This window comes from Pyrgilauda ruficollis, unplaced genomic scaffold, assembly GCF_017590135.1.
Source record: "Pyrgilauda ruficollis isolate IOZ18807 unplaced genomic scaffold, ASM1759013v1 scaffold57, whole genome shotgun sequence".
NCBI lineage: Eukaryota > Metazoa > Chordata > Aves > Passeriformes > Passeridae > Pyrgilauda > Pyrgilauda ruficollis.
In genome coordinates this window covers 3,887,960-3,908,816 of record NW_024527377.1, presented here as the reverse complement: position 1 = coordinate 3,908,816, position 20,857 = coordinate 3,887,960, and the positions used below count along the sequence as shown (strand labels likewise).

The 20,857-nt window shown below is 41.4% G+C and overlaps 1 protein-coding gene across 8 annotated transcripts; it reads right to left on the bottom strand.

Moving 5' to 3' along the window:
* Positions 1-90: 90 nt before the first annotated feature.
* RUFY1 (RUN and FYVE domain containing 1) lies at positions 91-15,199 on the bottom strand. 8 transcript variants are annotated; one of them, XM_041482064.1, is made up of 20 exons: positions 14,851-15,047; positions 13,326-13,402; positions 11,497-11,628; positions 10,096-10,269; positions 9,664-9,781; positions 8,915-9,016; positions 8,473-8,596; positions 8,007-8,065; positions 7,210-7,275; positions 6,537-6,606; positions 5,983-6,084; positions 5,434-5,550; positions 4,942-5,109; positions 4,112-4,209; positions 3,558-3,677; positions 2,652-2,781; positions 2,139-2,233; positions 1,652-1,700; positions 1,402-1,479; positions 91-826 (listed from the first exon to the last, which is right to left on the bottom strand). In XM_041482064.1, exons 1-20 carry the CDS (start codon positions 14,862-14,864, stop codon positions 683-685), a joined length of 2,037 nt encoding a protein of 678 aa, XP_041337998.1. In that variant the 5' UTR covers positions 14,865-15,047; the 3' UTR covers positions 91-682. The 8 variants fall into 8 exon arrangements, with proteins under 8 accessions (XP_041337998.1, XP_041337999.1, XP_041338000.1 ...); XM_041482065.1 differs by having other exon boundaries at positions 14,909-15,047; XM_041482066.1 differs by lacking the exon at positions 11,497-11,628.
* Between the last annotated feature and the right edge of the window lie 5,658 nt (positions 15,200-20,857).

The following is a 20,857-nucleotide window of genomic DNA, read 5'->3' as shown; positions in this document are numbered from 1 at the left end:
TTAGCTTAAACCCTGGATATGCATGGCTGGAAAAACATTCTCCTCTAGCATCTGTGACTGATAGGTGTTAAAAATGGCAACTTCACTTGCTTTCAGTTTTTGCAAAAGACTTTATTGTGTAACTACTGCACTGTGGTCACAGCGACTTCCAGAACAAGTATAATGTGCAGTTTTGACTCCGCAGTGAACCGAAGGCACATTCATTGACACTCCTTATAAAGCTTTCTATAGACAATTCATAAATTGACCTTTTCCTCTCTGACTGACTTAGAGCAAATACAAAACTGTACACGAGCCAGGGGAACACACAGGAGCACCTACAGTGAAGGTAAAGAAATTAGGTTCATGTACAGAGAGACAATGATGTCTACAGGGATCAAATAAATGTAGAAATGCCATATACAAATTTTAATACAAATATCTATAAAAATCAGAAAAATGAATCTTAGTTTCAAATAGAACTTTTGGGGAAATTACAGTTGATATAAGCTTCTTAATTATTTCAGTTGGAGAAGCATTAGCTTGCACAATCCCTACAAATTAATTTACACTGCCTTTACAGTGGAAATTAGCAGACCAGCCAGTCCAGTCTGCTGAAGACAGAAGACACCTGCAATTCAGAATTAAAAAAATAATGGCTACTTTCCAATGTTAAAGTGGCTCTGTCAAGGGTGGGAGAGCCTTAGGAGGAGTTAGAGGAGCACTGCTGGAGCAGCAGCGTGTGACAGTTATCACAGACACGGACAGGTTTTGGGTAGGATGGCAGCGCGAGTTCGTTACTGGAACAAGTGTTGCAGAAGATGTCCCCGCAGTTTCTGCAGTGGTGCTACAAAAAAGAGTCAGAATGAGCACAGCTGCCTAAAAACAGCATCGGGAAGAGAGAAGTCAGGCCTTTGGAACTGTGTCCGAGTCCACTGAGTTCCTCCACTTCCCACCAAGCCCAGCCCTCCCAGCAGCGCTTCCCCGTGCGCAGGGCCGAGCACAGGGCGCGATCCCGGCCCTCTCTCCGCGGCCGGGAGCTGCGCCCGCCCCGGCTCGGGCACAGCCGGGGACAGGAGCCGGAGGGGGAGCGGGCCTGGCCGCGGAGGGAGGGAGTGACTGCGCCGGCCCGCCCGCGGCTGTCGGCTGCCCGCGCTGTCCCACACCGCGGGCCGGGCACGGAGCAGCGCCTGCTCAGCCGGGAAGGGAGCCTGAACACAGCTACAGCAGCTCTCCACCGAGAGCACCGAAGCAGGGGGCAGTATGGCTTTTTGGGTGGTAAATGCCAAATTATTCCCTATATATTTATCATGCCAACAAGATTTGGAATTGAACAGGTTCAGTCTTCCCTAGCAAGGTACGCAACAGCACCACTTTTGTTTGTCATGGATTATTTAAAAATAATCTGCTGAACGACATTACCTTCCTTCTTGAGATGGAGAATTCCTTTTTACATTGCTTGCAATGAGTTGCTTCATCATCCTTCAGCCACGTATGACCCTGAAAAATTGGTATGAAAACCACCGATGGAGATACAAATAAACTTACAGGCATTTTACCAACGATGTTGGTATTTTTCAAAAGCCACCTTTTAAAGCAGAATAACCATGGTGAAATTTGAAGGTGTTACATGAAATTCATATGCTTAGTCAAAATATCCATGAGAAAGTACCTTTAGTGCTTTATTTACTTCTTTAATGTCTTCCATCTTCAACTTCGATCTGGAAAAAAGAAATTATGCCCTGCATGACTTTTTATTTAGTTGTGTTTGGTTTTCCCTGCCATTCTACTGTCGAGCCACTGAAACCAAACCCCAATTCTTCAGGCAGCTCCCTGTTACCCATCTGAACCACTCACTATCACTGGGAAACTTTGTCAACTCAGGGTTTGCCCCTTTTTCAGTATAAATAGAATAATGCAGGAAAAGCACAATTCCATTATAAGAACGAAACATTTCCTTTAATGTTTCCTCTCAGCCAGCTCACTCTGACACTCCCTCACTTTCATTTCATGGCTCTTTAGTTTCTCATACATAGTAATTGCCCACTAAAATTCTCACATCAATTGATTTTTATAAGTAAATGGGGTTTAAAATTCTTGGCATTAGTCTGATACTCCAGCTTACATCACTTACAGGAGTTCTGTTCCCTAGAACTTACTGGCTGAGATGAAGTCCCATTTCTTGAAGAGCTTGCTCCTGCTCCTCACGGACCTTCTTCAGCTGCTGCTTCTCATCTTGCAGTTTTCTCAGCTCCTATAAAATCAAGCACAGAATTAAATTTTTTGTGCACTGCTTGACCTATAACCTCGATCAGTCTACCCAAACTACCCAAGCAGTTCACAAGAATCAGCTCCTTTGCAAATACCCCTATTTCTAAGGCTTGATTTTTAAAATTACAAGGGGGAACTACCCACAGGTTCTGCACAAACAATGGAATCGTTTAACTATATTTACCAAGAAAAGGAAGATTCTCAGGCTTTGAACATCCTTCAAAATAGCTAGAAAATGGCAGCCCTGTGCCAACACAGGAGCACACAGACAGGTACAGGTACACAACTGTGTCCTCAGAAACTGCTCAAATGGCAGCAAATCCCCTTCAGGTTAAAAAGAATGTTCATGCTTAAAAAAGAAATCACATTCAGTTGTTCTGAATGCTTGAAACTGTGCATACCTTTTTCAGTCCTTCCATCTGTTGCAATTCTGTTTTAAGCAGAGTGGTTGCATCCTTCTCTTGGTGCAGTTCTTTTTGCAAAGTTTGTCTCTGTTCCTTTTCAGATTTTAACTCCTTTTCCAGAGTTGAGCTATTTAAAAATAATTCATTCTAAAAAAAAAACCCTATAGCAGAAGAATATCCTATAGCACTTAAGGATAGCAACAGTGTGAGAAGTAGAAATCTTGTCCAAAAGAGGGCAAAACTAGAGTAGTGTTCTGGGAAAGAACAGGCAGCAGATGTCAAAAATGTTAACACTGTTAACATTTAACATATGTTAACATTTTCAAGTCACAGAAAACAAACAGCAATGAAGGTCTAGAAGAAAAACAACAACCAAAAGACCCCCAAAGAAACCAATCCCCATGAATTAATATTTCACTACCTGTGTTTAAACTGCCATGTTTAAAAGGGACACTCTATCCTGCAGGCTGAACAGTGAAAGAAGATTTTTCTATCAGTCTTAGAAATCTTTAGAGGATTAACATTCCTAAGAAAACACCGTAAGTCCCTTCAAAAATCCCAGTCCCTTTGGATGACAGTCAGTTCTACGCTCAGCCTGCAAGCATGACCATCCCTATCTCCTGATTTATTAAAAAAGCAATTGAAAACTCCATTGCTAGTTGGAATGGGCAGATTTTTGCTGCCATTCTATGCTCTAAATTAGATGTTCTGGAAAAAACATGTCAAAATTCTGATGCTAACTGCATACTGTATAGAAGTGTTGTGCTTCCCTGGGTCCTGTCTGTCAATGCTGAAGCCAACAGAATTACAAATTCACCCCCTTCTTAGACCTGAGCATAAAAGGAGTAGAAAACACTTAAAGAAATGGCAAAGGGAAGGAAAACACCTGCTCAGATTAAATACCATTTGCTGTCCAGCTGGGCCATCTGCTGCCGACATGAGTCGAGCTTCCCAGCCAGCTCCTGCTTCATCTTATTGCACCGTTCCTCTGCTGCCTGCCTGGCCTTCTCTGCCTGCTGCAGCCTGCACAGGAAGGGACAAAGACATTTGTTTGCAATTCACTCCTTCCCTGCACCCTCTTCTTTTAGAGTTACCACAGGGATCTTTACAAAAGCTTGAACTGAAAATGGTAGTGGAGAAAAAAAAAAAGACTTTCGAAAGCAGTTGTTTCTGAAAAAAACCCAAAAGCAAAGTCACATCTTAAAGTGAAGTTAACACGTTTTTCAACAGCCTGCTTATGGAAAGAGCTATGGTTTTCCAGTGGGTCAGTTATGGGCATGTTTGCCTGGGAAGGGAGAACAGCAAGCACAGAGGGATGAAGAGGAGGAAGTAAAAAAGTTCATGCTGGCACACAGGCCCAAATGTCTATGGGGTATACAGAAGGTCATCCTGTAAAGGTTCATATTGTAAACTTTCTACTGACTTCAGTGTTGACTTTCTGATCTTGCAATTATTACCTCTTTTCCATTTGTTTCATAGAAGACATCATCTCATTTGTTTTTCCTTCAAAAGAGGATATTGCTTCTGTTTTCTGTTGTAATGAACACTCTGCATTCTGTAGGAAATAGTGAACAGTGTTTAAAGTCTGCAACCAGAAAAAGAATGTTCAGCTTGCTAAAGGCCATGCCTGGGTCTGACTGGAATGTGCAAACAAAATGCTGATAATTCCAGAGCAGACATTGCTCCAATTGTTTTGTTACAACCTCAGAAAAAACCCAAACCACCTTAACTATGTTTTGACCTATGAGATCAGCTACAAGCCACAAATGTTCTCTTCAGAAAAAACCTGAAGAAATAAAACCAGATTAAATTGACAGGATAAGAATATCAATGATGATTTGAATGTAGTAATTGCACTCAGTGGGCATGGAACCAGGAAGGAAAAAAAAACCCAAATAAATACTTGTTTTCAAAAGCAAAGGCATACCTCAGCCCTGGGGCTTCACTGACTTGCAAGTGTCTGGGAAGGAGGCAAAGACCTGGATAAAGCCTGAACAGGCATCAAGAAATAGACCATAAAAATTGAGAGAAATCCTCTCTGGATTTCTGGAACCAGGTGCGGGAGAGGAAGGCTTGCTGAACTCTTACTTCATGCACAGAGAGGTTAGCTAAACTTTTGTTTCATGAATGGAAACAAGCTGTGTATATTTTGTGTGAGCACTGCTACACCATGGCTTCCTTGTAATGCCTATCATACAGTTTTGTTCAACTGAAAAAACAACATAAAACCACAACCCACCCAAACAAGAGAAACCCCACACAACCATCCCCAGCCTCCTGTACACACCTGGGATTTGTGAAACATCTGCAAGTTAATGGCCTTCACTTCTTCTAACTGTTGGCGAAGGGCAACTAAAGTGTCTTGTTTTTCATGAGTATCTTTTTCCAGAAGTTTCATGGCAATTTCCATTTCTGTTTTCATTCCAATTTGTAGCTCCAACTCTTTCTCTAGTTCCTTACAAAGACATTTCCTGGTTACTGCTACATAGCCATAGGTCAGGGATAAAACCCAGACAACCCCATACACAAACTATATCTCTGCTATAATAATGCCAGTGGTTTCTTAAAAAGAGGCCTTTTATTTCCAACATTACAAAAGCCCCAATTCCCAGTACCTCCCAGACACTGTTAATAGCCAATGCCCAGCATCTTGCTTGCAATTAATCTATGAATTCTGAACAGCTGCAAAAGATGCACAGCTGTCATCTCGTATCTGTAATGTTACTGTATGCTGAATCCTGTGTCTTTCACTTCACTTTCTGTAGTTAAGTTTCCTTACCAGCCTGATTTTTTTTTCTTCTTTCAACTGCTTCCAAACATCGCTGTACATTTCATCAAGACCCTGGCGTGACTGCTTGTAAGTATCCAATTCTACTTTTGTATCCTCTTTTGTTACCTACAAGAAACATCAGATACATAAGATCACAAAGTATCTCTTTAATTCTTGTGTGTAACACAGTATTTCAATGTGCTATTTCAAGTAAAATCCTACTGTTTTACAATCAATGACCTCATAAACATTAATAAGCTGAAATTTCAAAGATACAGTAATGATAAAAATACTTCAGTACTTCACACTTTTTACTTTAATACTTCTAATACTTTGAATTTGTTCTTCCTTCTGCAAGTGTATTTTTGGATGTGTAGTACAGAACAGTAAAACCTAATGCCTGAGCATACATCACCCAAACCCAGTGCCCTCCTTCAGCAACGTGCTCAACTGTGCTGAGCATTCCAGTGCACAGTGGGCTCAGGAGAACTCACTACAGCTGATCAAACGAGATCACTTATTTTAAGGCTCCTCATCATCTCTAAATAGATGTCCCACCTCTACACTTTTTTCACTCCGTTCACGAATTAATTCATTCTGTTGTTTTAGCTGCTGCTGCTCTTCCTGAAGGGATCCAATTCGGTCGGTAGCTGCTGCAAGCTGTGTGAAGAGAACAGATCTATATTTAATCACTGTGCAATCATGCAGCATCTGGAGCAATTCTGAAGTCAGTAGCTCAGTCTCTGCAGCAGCTGTGCTGCTCACTTCCCCTTTTGCTCTCCCCAGGAGCTGCCTGACCCCTACATGGCCATACCCACTGTCAGCCAAAATTAATGTGCCCACCAACATCTGTTCGCCAACTTCTGCTTCACACCCTCATCAATTATTTTTAAATATTAACTGAGCAAAGAAACACAATATAGTGTAAAAGGCTAAAATCCACCCTGGATCTGTGGTATGAACTAGAAGTCACACCAACTCATTCCAGTCTGTCCACTCCCCACAGCTCACCAGTACCTAGTCAAATATTTTAGGTGTAAGGTACAGTCTTAGGGAGTTTTGTCTCTGATGGAAAAGAACTGTGAGAAATATTTAACAAACCAGACACAAACCTCTTCCTGGAGTTTTGAATTGGTCTTTTCTAAACAGTCTATTTTGTTCTGGAGATCTGCAACCGTGCAACTGCAGCAAGGAAGAGAGATGCATAAAAAACAATAAATGAAGTGTCAATGTTCAAGTTTTACTCCTATCCTCAACAGTATTTTTACCATCTTGCATTTGTTAACAATGAAGTACTTTGGTGAACTGGGGGAAAATGCAGAGGGAGAATAACTGTCCCTCTCAAGCACTGAGAGGACCATGTCCTTCTGCTGGCAGTCCTGTTCTGGCTTAGCTTTCGCTGTTGTAACACCTCTCCTGCTCAAGAGGGTAAGGGAGGCCTGCTTGTCCCACTGAGCAATCTATGGAGGAAGAGTAGAGACTCTTCCTCCAAGGAATGAATTTCCAGCTGCACTTGTAATAGTTTCTCTTGAAAAAAATAGTTCCAAAGTATTCTGTTAATCACTCTCAAAAAAGTAAACTATTACACACACTTGCTTTCTGCATTGCAGGTACCCGCAGAAGAGCAGGATTACAAAATGAAATGAAGATTTTTGGGAAATAATCAGAAAAGGCATTTCAATACCAAACAAAAACCTACAAGACTTGCAGCAGAGACATTCAAAGCCAAGCTGGAAAAGCTAAACAGGACAAGTGTTTGTATATGAGAACAGATGAGAATCCCACCTTAGATGTCGGTTCAGTTCTTCCACATAATGCTTCTGGTCAAGGACAGCTGTAATTCCTCCATCTCTAGTTGTAAAAGTGAGAATTTATTGATTGAGAAGAAACTCATTATTTTAAAGTGCTGTTCTGTACTAAGACTTTCAGCATATACCTGCAAACAGAGCTAAAATCTTTTATCCTTTTCTTATAAAAATACTTATGTCTGAGTTGAATTAGAAGCACCAGGGAGGTGAAGCAGCTGCTTGGCTGCTTCTCAGCAGCTCCACAGTGAAGTGCTCTGAAGGGACAGAAGCACATAAAATATGAAGAACCCTTCATTTGCTACAGGTCTTAGAAGACCTTAGAAGACCTGATCTGTGTTGCTAATTGCAGTATCAAACCTAATATTTCACTTAAAATTACATTTTTTCCTCCATAACTGATCTATCCCTCAAAGACAGCTACTTAGTTGAGAGGGTTTCTGAAACTGTGCTTAGAAACAAAGCAGAGAGTTGGCAATGGGTGACTTGGCAAATCATCTCTTCTAAAACCAAATAAAACCACAACCTAATATTTTGTGTACTTTTAATTTGGTCCCAGCTCAAGACTCAAACTCTCCAAATTGTTGCTAAAACTACCACAAATTCAGTCTCTGAAAGATATTACTTTTGTTTAGGTAACAAAATCTGGTTTGGATTCTCCTTTTGGGATGATTAATAGTCTGAAATCTCCAGCACTCTCATCCTCCCACAGACTGTCTGACAAGTTTGTTCTACAAAAACTGTAATGATTTAGAATTATTAATTCACCATACATACTGTTTGCTATCACTGTCCTGTGTTTCCTTAAGGTACAAGGAAAAATCAATCACTCCAACCTGAAAAATATATTTAAGATATTAACACACCTTCACAGTGCAATTATGTGTAGAAGCATGCATTACTGTGTATTTGGTATGTGATAAAAATCTGAAGTTTAGATTTACAGAAAAATAACACCTATATTCTTCCTAGCTGATGCAAACATACAAGCTTGCATTTGCCATAAAAGCATCAAAATAACTATATTAAGTGTGAACAGTTTCCTTGCAGTTATTAATTTCAACAGTATTTCCATAAGCTGCTACTTAAGTATTTTCTTTTGATTCATGAGGGAAACACAACTAGCTTCAACATAGGCCATGCTGGAAAGAAATCTGGACCCATCTCAATGAAGTATTTATAGATGTACTTAATTCTACCAGAATCCTATACTAACTGATCCTGTTTAAGCTTTAATCTTCACCTGGGAATCCAAGTCTTCTCCTTTCAAGCAGAGGTTTGCATCAATAACATTCAGTCCAACCAGCAGACCCACAATAACTGCTCCTTCCTCCTCCATCATCAGTGCATCAGGTTCATAAAATTCACTGGAACAAACAGTACAAGGCATCACTGCACATCAAACAGTTATAATGGCTTCCATCACTGAAATCATAGAAACAATAATGCAGCCCTTACAAAATTCAGCTGAGTTCTCACTCATTTATTGCATAAGGCAGAAGATTTAGAACTCTCTCAGAAAATACTCTGCAAGTTCCTTCTTAGATTCACTATAAAAACAATTAACCACTTGCTCTTCTGCAGGCTGCAAGAACAAGCTTAAACTGTCAATTATGACTCTCCCTGGAGCCACAGGAGGTGTCAATGTTTCAGGAATATTCAGGAATACACGTCTGTGCTGTTACCTTAAGAGATGCTTATGGTCCAGGAGCACTTTGAGATAATCTGCCAGTTTCTTTTGCATGAGTGCTAGATAAAGCCAAGCCCTCCCTCTGCCCACAGCAGTCCTAAAATGAAAAGTTGCATGTTTTGGTAAAACCAAGGTGTTTTATTAACTAGATTTGTGCAATTCAAAATTCTCAGTTTACAAAATGAGGGGAAGGACATTATTTACTAAAAAACAACAACAAATCTCTGGGGAAATGAACTGTTGTCTCCAGAACACAAGAATATTTAAGTACATTCCTTTCTTCGGGGAAAGTATACTGTAAAGTCTTCTTAATATGAAAACCCATACATATTGTCAAGTACCACCATAACCCAACCATTAATACATCCTAGTATTAAAATCAAGGCTATCTCAATCATCCTGAATTACTCAAACCAAATACTATCAGCACATATGCAAAATGATAAAAAAATCATGAAAGTGGGGGAAAGAGAAGGAAAAAAAATACCTGTGAATACTTTAGTTATTTTTAGCAAGGTTATAATAGTTTCCAAATGCTGTTTCCAATCTGACAGCGTTGTTTGAGTCAGAAACTCTGAATATTTTGAGATATCCTCCTTATCTTTTGGAGAAGTCAATGCCTCCTACACACCCTACTTTTTTTCTTTGAGAACAACAACTTGTTAAGGAAGCCAAGAGATTACACACAGGATTCCTTTTTCCAGCAGTATGTGCAAAATGCATCATCCCCAACAATTAACTTACTTCAACTCTGGCAGATTTTTAACACTGGTTGCTATATCTGATGCTTCGGGACAAAGTTTTTCCACTAGTTCCAAAGGACCAAAAAACGATTTGTTCTGTCCAATAAAACTCTTCTTCACTAAAGGGAGCATACAGAGAGATTTGTGAGGAAAAATGACAGGCTTCCAGTTTCAGAATTTTAGACAAAATTTACTTTGTTACTTTGTCTTATCAGCTTATAACATGTCTGTGGAAAGGAGGCATTAAAAATGCTCTGACAGTTTAGGAGGGACAGAACACAGGGTGTACAAGGGTAACCACATAGTTATATCTGCATTACTGATTAGCATGTTTACAGAATTAATAATGTCATTCAGAAGTCAAGCTGGAGCCACAGCAGGACATGACAGATTCCTTGACCTGCCTCTCCTCAGCCTGGCAGCCAGTGCCCACCTTTGAGCCCGTGCTTGAGGCAGTGCTCCAGCACCACGAAGAACTGCTGCAGTGGTGGGAAGTCAGAGTCCAGGGTCCGGCCCAGGCTCAGGGCTGACTGGATGAGGATTTTGATGCTGAGCTTCATCATGTTCATGAGGTTGGCACGCTCCTCCATGGTGTGACACCGCGTACCTGAGGGCACATGGGTGGAGAAAGGAAAGCTGCTTTACAGTCCCACAATCAAACAGGCTGGAAAAGATCATCCCGTCCAATGTATAATCAAACTAGGCCTGGGCACTAAGTACCAGATCCAGTTTTTCTTTAAACAGCTCCAGGGACAGTGACTCCACCACCTCCCTGAGCTGCCCCTTACAGTGTATAATCAGTCACCTTTCTGTGAAGAAATACTTCCTAATGCCCAACCTAAACCTCGCCTGGAGCAGCATAAGATTATATTCTGTAATCTTATCACTGGTTGTCTGGGAGAAGAGCCTGACCCCCACCTGGCAACAGCCTCCTGTCAGGGACTTGTAGACAGTGATAAGGCCACCCCTGATTCTCCTTTTCTCCAGACTAAACACCTCTAAAACTAAACTCCCTCAACTGCTCCTCATAGGAGCTGTGCTCTGGAACCTTTTCCAGCTCTGCTGCCCTTCTCTGGGCCCGCCGCAGCCCCTCAATGCCCTTCCCGAACTGAGGGGCCCCGAACCGATCACAGCACCCGCGGCGTGGCCTCCCCAGCGCCGAGTACCTGGGGAGAATCTGCTCGGAGACGCTGCGCAGCTTTTAAACACCCCTCGCCGCGGTGCCCCAGCTGGGCCTCCATCCTGCGGCGGGGGCGAGCTGGGTAAACCCCCCCTCAGCGCCGCGCCCGGCCCTCGGGGGGGACACGGCCGCAGCCCCGGCCCGCGGGGTCCCTACCTGAGCGGCGGGGCCGGGCCGGGGGCCGCGGGGCTGAGGGACCCCGGCCCGCCGCGTTACCGCGGCTACGGCGCGCGCGGCGCGGGCGGGGGCGGGCCGGCCGCCATCTTAGAGCCGTGTGAGGGGCGCGGGGCGGGCTCGGCCCGGCCGGGGCGTGCTGCAAAACGTGGAATTATGTACGGATTTACTTAAGAAAGGATGTTTCTCGATCTTTGCACAGTTTCAAGCCTAAGCAAAAATAAGGGTGATTGAACCCGTGAAACATCAGCTAATGAGCAAGGTGTAAGTGACGCCCAGGTGTTACAAAGGTGAATCACTGTTCGGTAGAGTTAAGGTTTTGGGCTGGACACGCTTCAGTGACCTTGAGGCCTAGGGGAGGTTAATAAAAGGATGTAGCACTGATAGTGGACTCAAAGGGTGCAGAATTTATGCGCTGCAAGGATGGTCTGAAGCTGAGTCAGGGGAAGTTTAGGTTGAGATCAGGAAAAGGCTCCTCACCCAGAGGGTGGCTGGACGCTGGAATGGGCTCCTCGCGGCACTGGTAACGGCACCAAGCCTGACAGAGCTCCAGGAGCACTTGTACAACACTTTCAGACACGGTGTGACTCTTGGGGATGCTCCTGTACGGGGCTAAGAGTTGGACTCAATGATCCTAGTGGGTCCTTTCCAAGCCAGCATATTCTATGATTTTATGACACTTGGCAGAACCCCCAAGATAAGGAAGAAACTTACAAAGCCAATGCAGCAAGTGTGCTCAATCAGCTCTGACTGGGCAGAAGGTAATTCTGTCAGGGGCAGATTGTGACTACTGACCCGAGAAACTCATCAACCCAAAAGAACAGATAGCAGTTTGCTGAGCATGCAGACTAATGAGCATGGGAAGTGAGGATATCATTGCGCAACAGAAGATAGAATGGTAATTAATATGAGAACTAGTGAATTTGTAACCAATGAACATTAATGCCTAATGCCTAAAATACTGAAAAGTTTTGGTAGCTGTGCTGGCTTTGTGGATTTGCCATCCAGCCCCCTTTCTGTGCAAAACTGTAAATAAATCAAATCCCTCCACTTTTGCATGGATTGGCCTTTCATTTGCAGGCCAAGTGAAAGAACCCGTTTTGGGACAACAGGAGGAGTGAGACCAGGACCAACTCCCTTGCTTCTTAAGGCATCTACAGGCTCTGACAGGAGCTGCCAGCCACAGCCCAGTGGCCACCAAAATCACATTTTAGGCCACTGCTGTTACAGCAGAACAGTCTTGCTGTCACCTGTGTGTCACACACGGCCACACTCTGCAGAAAAAGCAGTGGCAGAAGCCCCAGCCCTGTGTCAGTCACACTCAAGATGGTTAACAGTGTTTTTAAGATCCTGCAAAAGTCTCTCCAGTGTTTTTCCTTTTTGTGCACATAATGTTAATTTAGGGTTAAAAATGAGCAAAACTCCTCCTTGTGTCAGAAGAGGGAAAACAGAGTCATTCTAATCTAACTGACCTTAATAACCACAATACACACAAAATGCTGTCATCTCTGCATGCTACTCTACAGTTCATTCTATAGATACTATATACAGTATATACAATAGTATATATAGTATATAATCAATATACATTATATTATGGATATACATATAGATAGAAGGAATATACTGTGTATTGGCCTATAGCCAATGGATGCCTCAAAACTGCATACAATGTGTTGACATGAGGCTGAGGATTAGAAGCACCATGTTTAGAATTTTGATCTTAATATTGTCAGGTTATACATTAGGAACAGAAAAAAAGCTGCACAAACAGAAAACCAGTGATTTTTTTGGGTGTTTCAAAGCAATGCTAATAATTTTGATGGTTTTTTGAATTTGAATTTTTACTTACCAGGAATACTTTGCCTCTACACCTTGCTCAAGATGCACATTATTACCCACAAGACTTAAAAAAATAAAATACCATGAATGAGAAGCTCTTTATGAAAACAATTTTAAACTGTCTTAATATCAGTTTGCATTAAGTTAAATAATTACTTGAACAATATTTTTTTAGACTTGCAAATTTACACAGTCAAGTACATCTTTTGCAGGTTGGTACATGCAAAATAAACAGGTATTAGACACACTACCAAAGCCAAGCTTTAAAGATTAGGAATCAGGTTACCGCAGTGCAAAAGATCACAGATGTGATGCTGCAATCTTTAAGAATGCAGTCACACAGTTTTGTATCTTATTCAACTCAAGAGATTTGTTTCAACATCTTTCTGAAGCCACATGCCTTGTTTACTGTAATTATTCAGCACACTTTGAAGTCAGAAAACACTGAAGCACAAAGGAAAGCTCACAGTTCTCCATCCCTTGGTCTTTGGGACTGCAAGTCTTTCTTGATTCGTTTTCTTTACATTTGAAGCTTCTGGCCTCTCTGCAAGGCAGGACACAATCTCTTCAGTGGCAGACACTGGTCTTAGGATGGGGTTTATGTGTTTAGAACACATGATCAACAGATCTGAAGTAGCAGACAGAGGTTATAAAATCTCTGAAAAATACTACAGCAGGCAACATGCTCCACGTTTTCCACAAGTGGTCTTGCAGGTCTTGGCTTATTTCTTAAACATACCTGCTTTAAATTATATGTACGTGCTTGGTCAAAGGTAAGTAATATCGAACAGGTAGAACAGGTGCCTTAGCATCTGTTCACAAGGTATTAACTGATTTTTCACACAGAATTTCCCATCAAACTTATCAACATATTATCCAAATCCTTTGAGCAATGTGGGAAGGTCGTGGTGTGTTCCCTTACTTTACAAGCAAGAAGTGGAAAGATTATGCTAAAAGTTCCATGGAACGTGGGAGCTTCATTTCAGGTAAAAGAATATTTTATTCCCTGCCCCTTGCCAAATGCTGTGTGTTGTTTTCAATTACATCTATCCACAGCATTATTCCAAAAGCAAACAAAGAAACTGGGATATTCTGCACTTTGTCAGGTTAGAGCCCCAATGTGCAAGATGGGCACTCAGAAAACCTGCAAGAAGTTTGGTGTGAGACTATGAGATGCAAGAAAAGAAAAGAGTCTATTTTTTCAGGACAATTAATCTTCAACTCTGACTATGCAACATTGAGGAATTAAAAAAAAAATAAAATGAAGAAGTCCATCAGCAGTAACATTGTCACAACTCAACTGCATGGAACTTCCCTTTGAATACTCAGTACCATTAAAAACAAAAAGGGCAGCATCAAACAGAGCAAAACTGAGCTCCAGTGGCCCAGAACAATTAAGCACCAGTCTGAGACTCAGGAGTACAAAGCTCCAGGCCCAATTTCTGCTGCATTTGAAAGGGTTTGGTTTTATTTTCCCTACATTATGAATATGGCTGAGATTTATTTTCCATATGATTCAACTAAAGCCTTTTTAATTCAGTTCTAATAGACCTGTTCCACAAATCTGCTAGATCCACAAATGCCAATGTTGAACAAAGAAATCTGTGGTTAAACTGAAGGCATTTTTAGTGTAGTTAAAAAGTAACTTAAACAAATCTGTGACTCAGTTTGCTTGTCTAGTCTCTGTCATGAAAGGTGCAGAGATTCCTTCCCTGAACGAGCAGCACTTGAGGGAGGATGTGGAATTTTGAGAGACCCCTCAGTGCAGTCAGGCTGCTGGAGCTTTAAGGAAAAGGAGAAAAGGCAGCAAATAAAACAAAAGTAATTTTCTTCCAATATAAGAGTTTAGGCTTCTTCTGGTTATAATGCGTTTCTTAAATTCTACATCTGTGTCACTTGTTTAATTTTACTTCAATACAAAACTGCAGCATCTTATAAAAAAAAATTCAAAGTAACACCCATGCACCACTGACACGACCCAGCAGCACTTACGGGAGCGAACTCATTTGCGCACCACAAAAGCGAGTTTACTAAAGAAGCGGAGCCGTACTTGTCTTTGCCGGGCTGTCACTGCTGCCGGGCTTGGACACCAATCCCACCAGGGATGCGGACTTCAGGGCGCTGCCATAGCTCAGCGCCAAGTTTTCCGAGGCTTTCCTGGCCAGAGACAAGATCGGAGCAGACCACCGCGCTTCCTCCGGTTTCGCCTTCTCCTCGTTCCTCAGCTCGGCCGCGTCAGGGAGCTGTTTTTTGTCAATAATCTCAAAATCTTCCTCCTTTCCCGCGGCGGGCGCGGCGCAGCGCTCCCCGGCAGCCATCTTGGGCGGGTCACATGACCGCGGCTCGGGAGCCGCCCCCGCCCCGGGTGAGGGGCAGGGACCGGGAGGGAACCGGGGCCCGGGAAGGAACCGGGAGGGAACCGGGAGGGCTCTGGGACCGGGACCGGGACCGGGCTCGGGACCGGGCTCTGGGGGCGGGGGCGGCGACCGGGGTGTCGGGAAGGAGCTGGGAAGCAGGGCAGGTCCCGCAGCCAGCCCGAAGCACCTGCACACGGAGGCAGGGCTGTAAGACAGGCCTGGCCAGGACAGAACACTTCGCTTGGTGTTCAGTATTGAAGGGCGTGGAAGATGAGGAAAGAGTTCACCTTTGAACAAGCTAGGAGAGGAACAAAAAGTAGAGGTTTTTACTGCTATCTGTGTCCCCAGACATAATTTTCAATTAAAAAAATTGATGTGTTTTGGCGTCTCAGATTTACACAGTTCAGTCGTGACAGTTTAACGAGATCTCAGTTACTCTGCCTGTGAATCAAGTCGTTGTGACTGAAGGTGGAGGATTGGTGTGACAGGTGCGCTGCTGTGAAAAGGAATTGTCCTCGTCACTGCCACGAAAACAGCTCCTCAATAAAGCCACTTCGCTGATGTGCTTGGGCTGGCTTTGGTAGGACGATGCACCATGAAGGGGAACTGAAATTGCCCCACTATGAAAGTCTGATCTTGCTGTGTGCCCCAAATATTGATGCAGCCTACTGATGTATGGCTTGTTAACTGTTTTTCCATGCAGCAGCCGTGTGTGCTTGAGATATGTCACTTGTTTAGTCACGAGGTAGTAGATGCTGCATATGAGCTTTTTATGCTACGTAGAGGAAATCTTTTGGGTGGTGGTTTTTTTTTTTTTTTAATTTAATTAAGAAATAGGGGAAGGAGGCTAGAAAAAGAGAGTTAAAGATTAATTTCTTTAGCCTTGCAGCAATATAAATATTCAGATCGACATATATATTTTTTTCCTAATATAAGCTACTTTATGATCGATTCTGTGTTCTTGGCTTCTTAGACACTGAAAATTTAACAATTTGTGTTACAAAGCACATGGAAGCTCTTGTATTTTTGCTGAGGATTCAGAGATCAGCAGCCTCTTATTCACCCATGATTCAGATGAGCTAAGTATAGGCTTTAAGCTACTTTTGCTGAAGGCTGCTGGAGTTAAGTTCTGCTCCATCTTGTGGACTCCAGCAGTATTGGGCTGTTCTTAAAGATATAGCTCAGCTCTGTATGTTGCTGTCTTGCAGTTGAATATATGAATATACCTCTTGACAGGAGTGAGACTTGATAGTGATTTTCTGCCTTTCATTAACTACCCAATATTAGAGTCAGGGTGGACAAGGTAGCCTTGAATAGAAGCAGAATTCTAAGAATTAAAATAATATTTTTTTTCCCCAATGCATCTGAAGAATAGAGCATAAAAGTTTTGTGACTGAGAACATAAGAGTTAACCAAGGCTCCTCTTTACCTCATTATGTTGCTCCCTTAAGATAAGGATGTCTCAGACTCCTCTTTACAGCCTCACAGTGAGCTATTTTTTAAAAATAGGAAGTGAAGTTATCACATAGTCTGTGATCATCTTTTCTTATGTTACTATTAAAGAAACATTTGATAATTTTATTTCTAGTGTCTGATGAGGAAAATTTACACTGTGCATAATAAATGTGCTCAAATTTTTGCTACACATGATTTAGTTGTGCTTCACTTACTACTGTTTGATGGAAATTACTTAATCAGCCACTGATTGCTTTAAATGCCCTCTGTCCTCACACTTCTTATTTTAAAGCAAGCAAGAAGTCTTGTGGCATTGTAAGGGAGCCCTAAGTTAAAGAGATTTGTTTTGTTTACAAAGTACAATTTCCTAAGGAGTCATTTTGGGCAGCCAAGGAAGGTGAAGTTAATACAGAATACAGCTTTAAGCACATTAAATAAAACATGAAAAAACTCAAAACCAAAAGTGATGTAACTTTGGTTTCAGTTCACTGATTTATCAGGGAGGGGCACTATGCATGAATAACTGATTACTTTTAGCTTGGAGATCAGGCTTGTTTTGGTCTTCTGCAGATGATGGTATTTCACCACTCTTCTTTTTACAGACCACTGGTCCAGCTCTTGCTACTCATGTGAAGATGAACAATATTTTCTTTTGAAAACCCATTTTGTGGCTAGTTTTTGTCTGCCATAAATGTCAGTTCTGTTTAATCACAAAAATACTTAAAATAGTTAGGGCTCATTGAAAAGTTAGGGGACTAAGTGACACACAACTTTTTGCTTTTCCTAACAAGGTGTTTCTAAAGAAAAAATACCGTAATGAAGCTGAGATAAGTAAAGTTTTGTTCTTTTTTCATGTGGATCTTGCACAGCCTTGTTTGGTTTTACTGACCCTCTCTTTGTCTTCTTGTGTGAAAGGATAAAAACTCACTTTTCAAATACTTAAAAACTAATTAATTCAAAGTATAGAAAAAGATTATTCTGGAAGAATTCCTATTTTAATCAGGAAATTGTACATTTAATATAAATTTCTGGCTAGCAGAATGGAAGATAATTAATTTTAGAATAGGAGAAACAAAATTTTTATTCAATGATACTTGGCAAGACAGTTTCTTTGGCTAATTCCTGTTTATCTCTGATTTATTGTTTTTTTGGGGGGTAATGTTTTAAGGAACTTTTTTTTGCCATTTAACATTTTGAGTTAATCGCACTATAAATATTTTAAAACAGCAAAATGCCACTGTGTGCTAAAGGGTAAACTTTTGTGATTAGCTGTTATTTATGCTTTGCATTCCTATAACTTTTTCAGTCAGCAAAACAGATTATATTGCAAATGATCCAGTTGAGTTTTTGACCTTTAAAACGCTGGTGGGAATAAATACCAAGTGTTGCTGTAGTTGGGAATAACATAAGACCCCCCCAAATGGTGTGTTATGTGTTTGACAGCACATTATAGAAGTTTTATAGAGCAATACAGATCAGAGTGTTGAGAATTGAGTGGTTGCTGAGTAGAGCTGCATCCACAAGTTCTGAGCCACCACTGTGTGAGCAGGACAAGAAGCTGTGCATGGACACAGTGCAGCCATCCAGAGTCACTCCCAGTGACTGCAGCAGTGTCAAAGAGCCATAAAATGTTCCTCGTACTCTTCTCTCCCTCCCCATTCCTCAAACCACTGAAACATTCTTCCCTCTGGCTGCTGGGGTGAGTGAGTGCCACTTGAGGAAAAATGGTATTAGGAAATGGTAACGCTTCCTTTGGGACATCATCAAAAAACCAACCCCTAACTCTCAACAATTTCCGTGTCCATGAATGAATTCCTCCCTTATAACAGTGATTAAGTAATGAGAGAAGTTTTAGCTGTTCTACCTCTAATGCAGCTAATTAGTTAAGATACTTTCCTATCACTTCTAATCAAAAAGTGATTTAAATAAAACCAAAACTCCAGTTGTCTCATTTCACCTGTATTGAGTCAAATAATTTTTTTTATTTCAAAACCACAACTTTATGCTCCCTGACCCCACTGCACCAGCTAGTGCCATCCTTGCAAAAAAATCATTGTTAATGACAGAATCAGCTGTTTGAAATTTCTTTCTAAAATCATTTGAGTCCCTAAGAGGACATGGAAGTATTTATAGCTGGAAATGTGTGTCATTGTAGTAAATAAAGGAAAAGACAGTAAAATATGGAAGAGAAACTGTTGGCATGGAATCAAAAGAACAGCAGCTCACTCAGTGTAAGTTTAAATCAGACAGTTAAGACCAAACACCCACCAGATATATATTGAATGACAGTCTGAAGAAAAGTCCAGGATATTTATTGTTCTACTCTGAACTGTTGCCTGGTTTTTAGAGAAAAAGAAAAAAATATCTTTCAATAGGAGTATAGTGGGCTAGAATGTGGCGTATCAGAAAGAAGGTAAAAAACAAACATTTCGTTTAGTTATTTAACATTTGTTGGCCCTGTAAAAAGAAGCAGGGGCAGAACTTCCCAGCAGGTGACACTATGGCACCACTTTATTCAAGAGCAGCCTCTAGCGCCCAGCAAACACCACATCCCGAGAAAACACGGAGAGCTCCCAAGAAAAAGGAAAGAACCAAGCTGAGATGCTCGTCTGACCCCTGAAGCTGCTCTGTGACAGAGGCTGTGCTGGCAGAGACCTCGGGGGAAAGGAGGAGCTCCTTGGCTCCTTTTACAGGAACTTCGCTTTGGGACTGCTGGATGAGTGTCCAGGAATGCTCTCTAATGGAATCATGGAATCCTACCTGTCCATGAATCAGGGTCATTTTCCAGTCCTAGAGTTTCGTGTGGGATTATGAAGTTATTAGTATTTTACAATGGATGCTTTTCTGTTACAAGTTGTTACATAATGTTCCAAGGACTTTATGAGTAGGAAGGTTTGGATAAATGGTATCATTTGATCTGGTCTACTAACTAACTTAGACATCAGAGAACATCTGTTTGAATACCTTAATTTCTAGGCTTCATGACCTGTGTGGTTTTAGGTTACATTTTTAATGGCTTATCAAGGCCTCTTCTCTTCTCTTCTCTTCTCTTCTCTTCTCTTCTCTTCTCTTCTCTTCTCTTCTCTTCTCTTCTCTTCTCTTCTCTTCTCTTCTCTTCTCTTCTCTTCTCTTCCCTTCCCTTCCCTTCCCTTCCCTTCCCTTCCCTTCCCTTCTCTTCCCTTTTTAATGTTTTATAAAAGTGCTGTAAATTGACTCAACTGAGGGGCATAGGGTCAAAGGAATTATAAACGTGATTACAGGCTGAATCCTAGTAAAATATGAATGCAATATTTTTGAAATGTGCTGAAATTTTTGCTACTTAAAGCAGTTTTCAACTTGCACACATGAGAATACTTATATGTGACTTAATTAGCTGAAGAAATGGGCTCGTATAGTTCTATTAGTGTAACAGAAATTATGTAAATTGCAGAAGAAAATGTTATTAGTTATTATATAAACCAGTGAAATACATTGTATACTCCCTAGACAAGTTTAAGAAAATACCTTTATGCTTTACAAAACCACTGTTAGTTGTTTCAAAAGCAAATTTTGGAAGGTCATAAACATTTAATCCATTATCCATAACCTAAAGAACATTTGGGTTCATTGCTTGCATGCAGTTCTGGTGGCACTGCACTCGTGCACTTGAGGGCGCAGCGTGGCACCAACTGGCTCAGGTTTCTCCACAAAGAATTGAGGTTTTATGACTGAATCCCCCCTGTAAGGTGCAGGACACAAAAAGTTGGAAAAATTGCAACAAGTAGTGTGAGAAATGCAAATCCTGATTTTCTGCTGCATTTGATTTTCTTATTTTCTAATTTCTCTGTAAGTGACACTGCATACTAATTAGTAAGATATTTAGAGAGCTTAAACCAAAAGTGAAGTCAATAAATCTTTAGCCAGATTTTTCTTTGTTTTAAATAGAAACAATATCTTCTCTCTCTTCTTTCCTTTCCTTGCTCAGAGTGTTTTTCCTTGCAGAGCTGTAACTTAAATTTGGTATACCACACTAAGGGATAACTCCCAAACCCTTTGACTCAATAGGAATTTTTATAGGGTGAAAAAGGGAAAAAATGTTTTGCAGATGTAAAAGAGCACCTTAATTATTGACAGAATCAAAGGGAAACCTGAGCCTTTGGTTAATGCAGGTGTGCAGCTCAGCTTCAGCCTGTCTCTGTCATCAGCTC

What these genes read in the sequence shown, in the direction of transcription:
- RUFY1 (XM_041482063.1), bottom strand. Translation starts at nt 15,176, where the DNA reads ATGGCTGCCGGGGAGCGCTGCGCCGCGCCCGCCGCGGGAAAGGAGGAA. An exon ending in CAGGACAGTGATAGCAAACA is followed by an intron (nt 7,276 to 8,006) that starts GTATGTATGGTG and finishes TTTTACAACTAG; the next exon opens with AGATGGAGGAATTACAGCTG. An exon ending in AGATGGAAGGACTGAAAAAG is followed by an intron (nt 2,234 to 2,651) that starts GTATGCACAGTT and finishes TTGATTTTATAG; the next exon opens with GAGCTGAGAAAACTGCAAGA.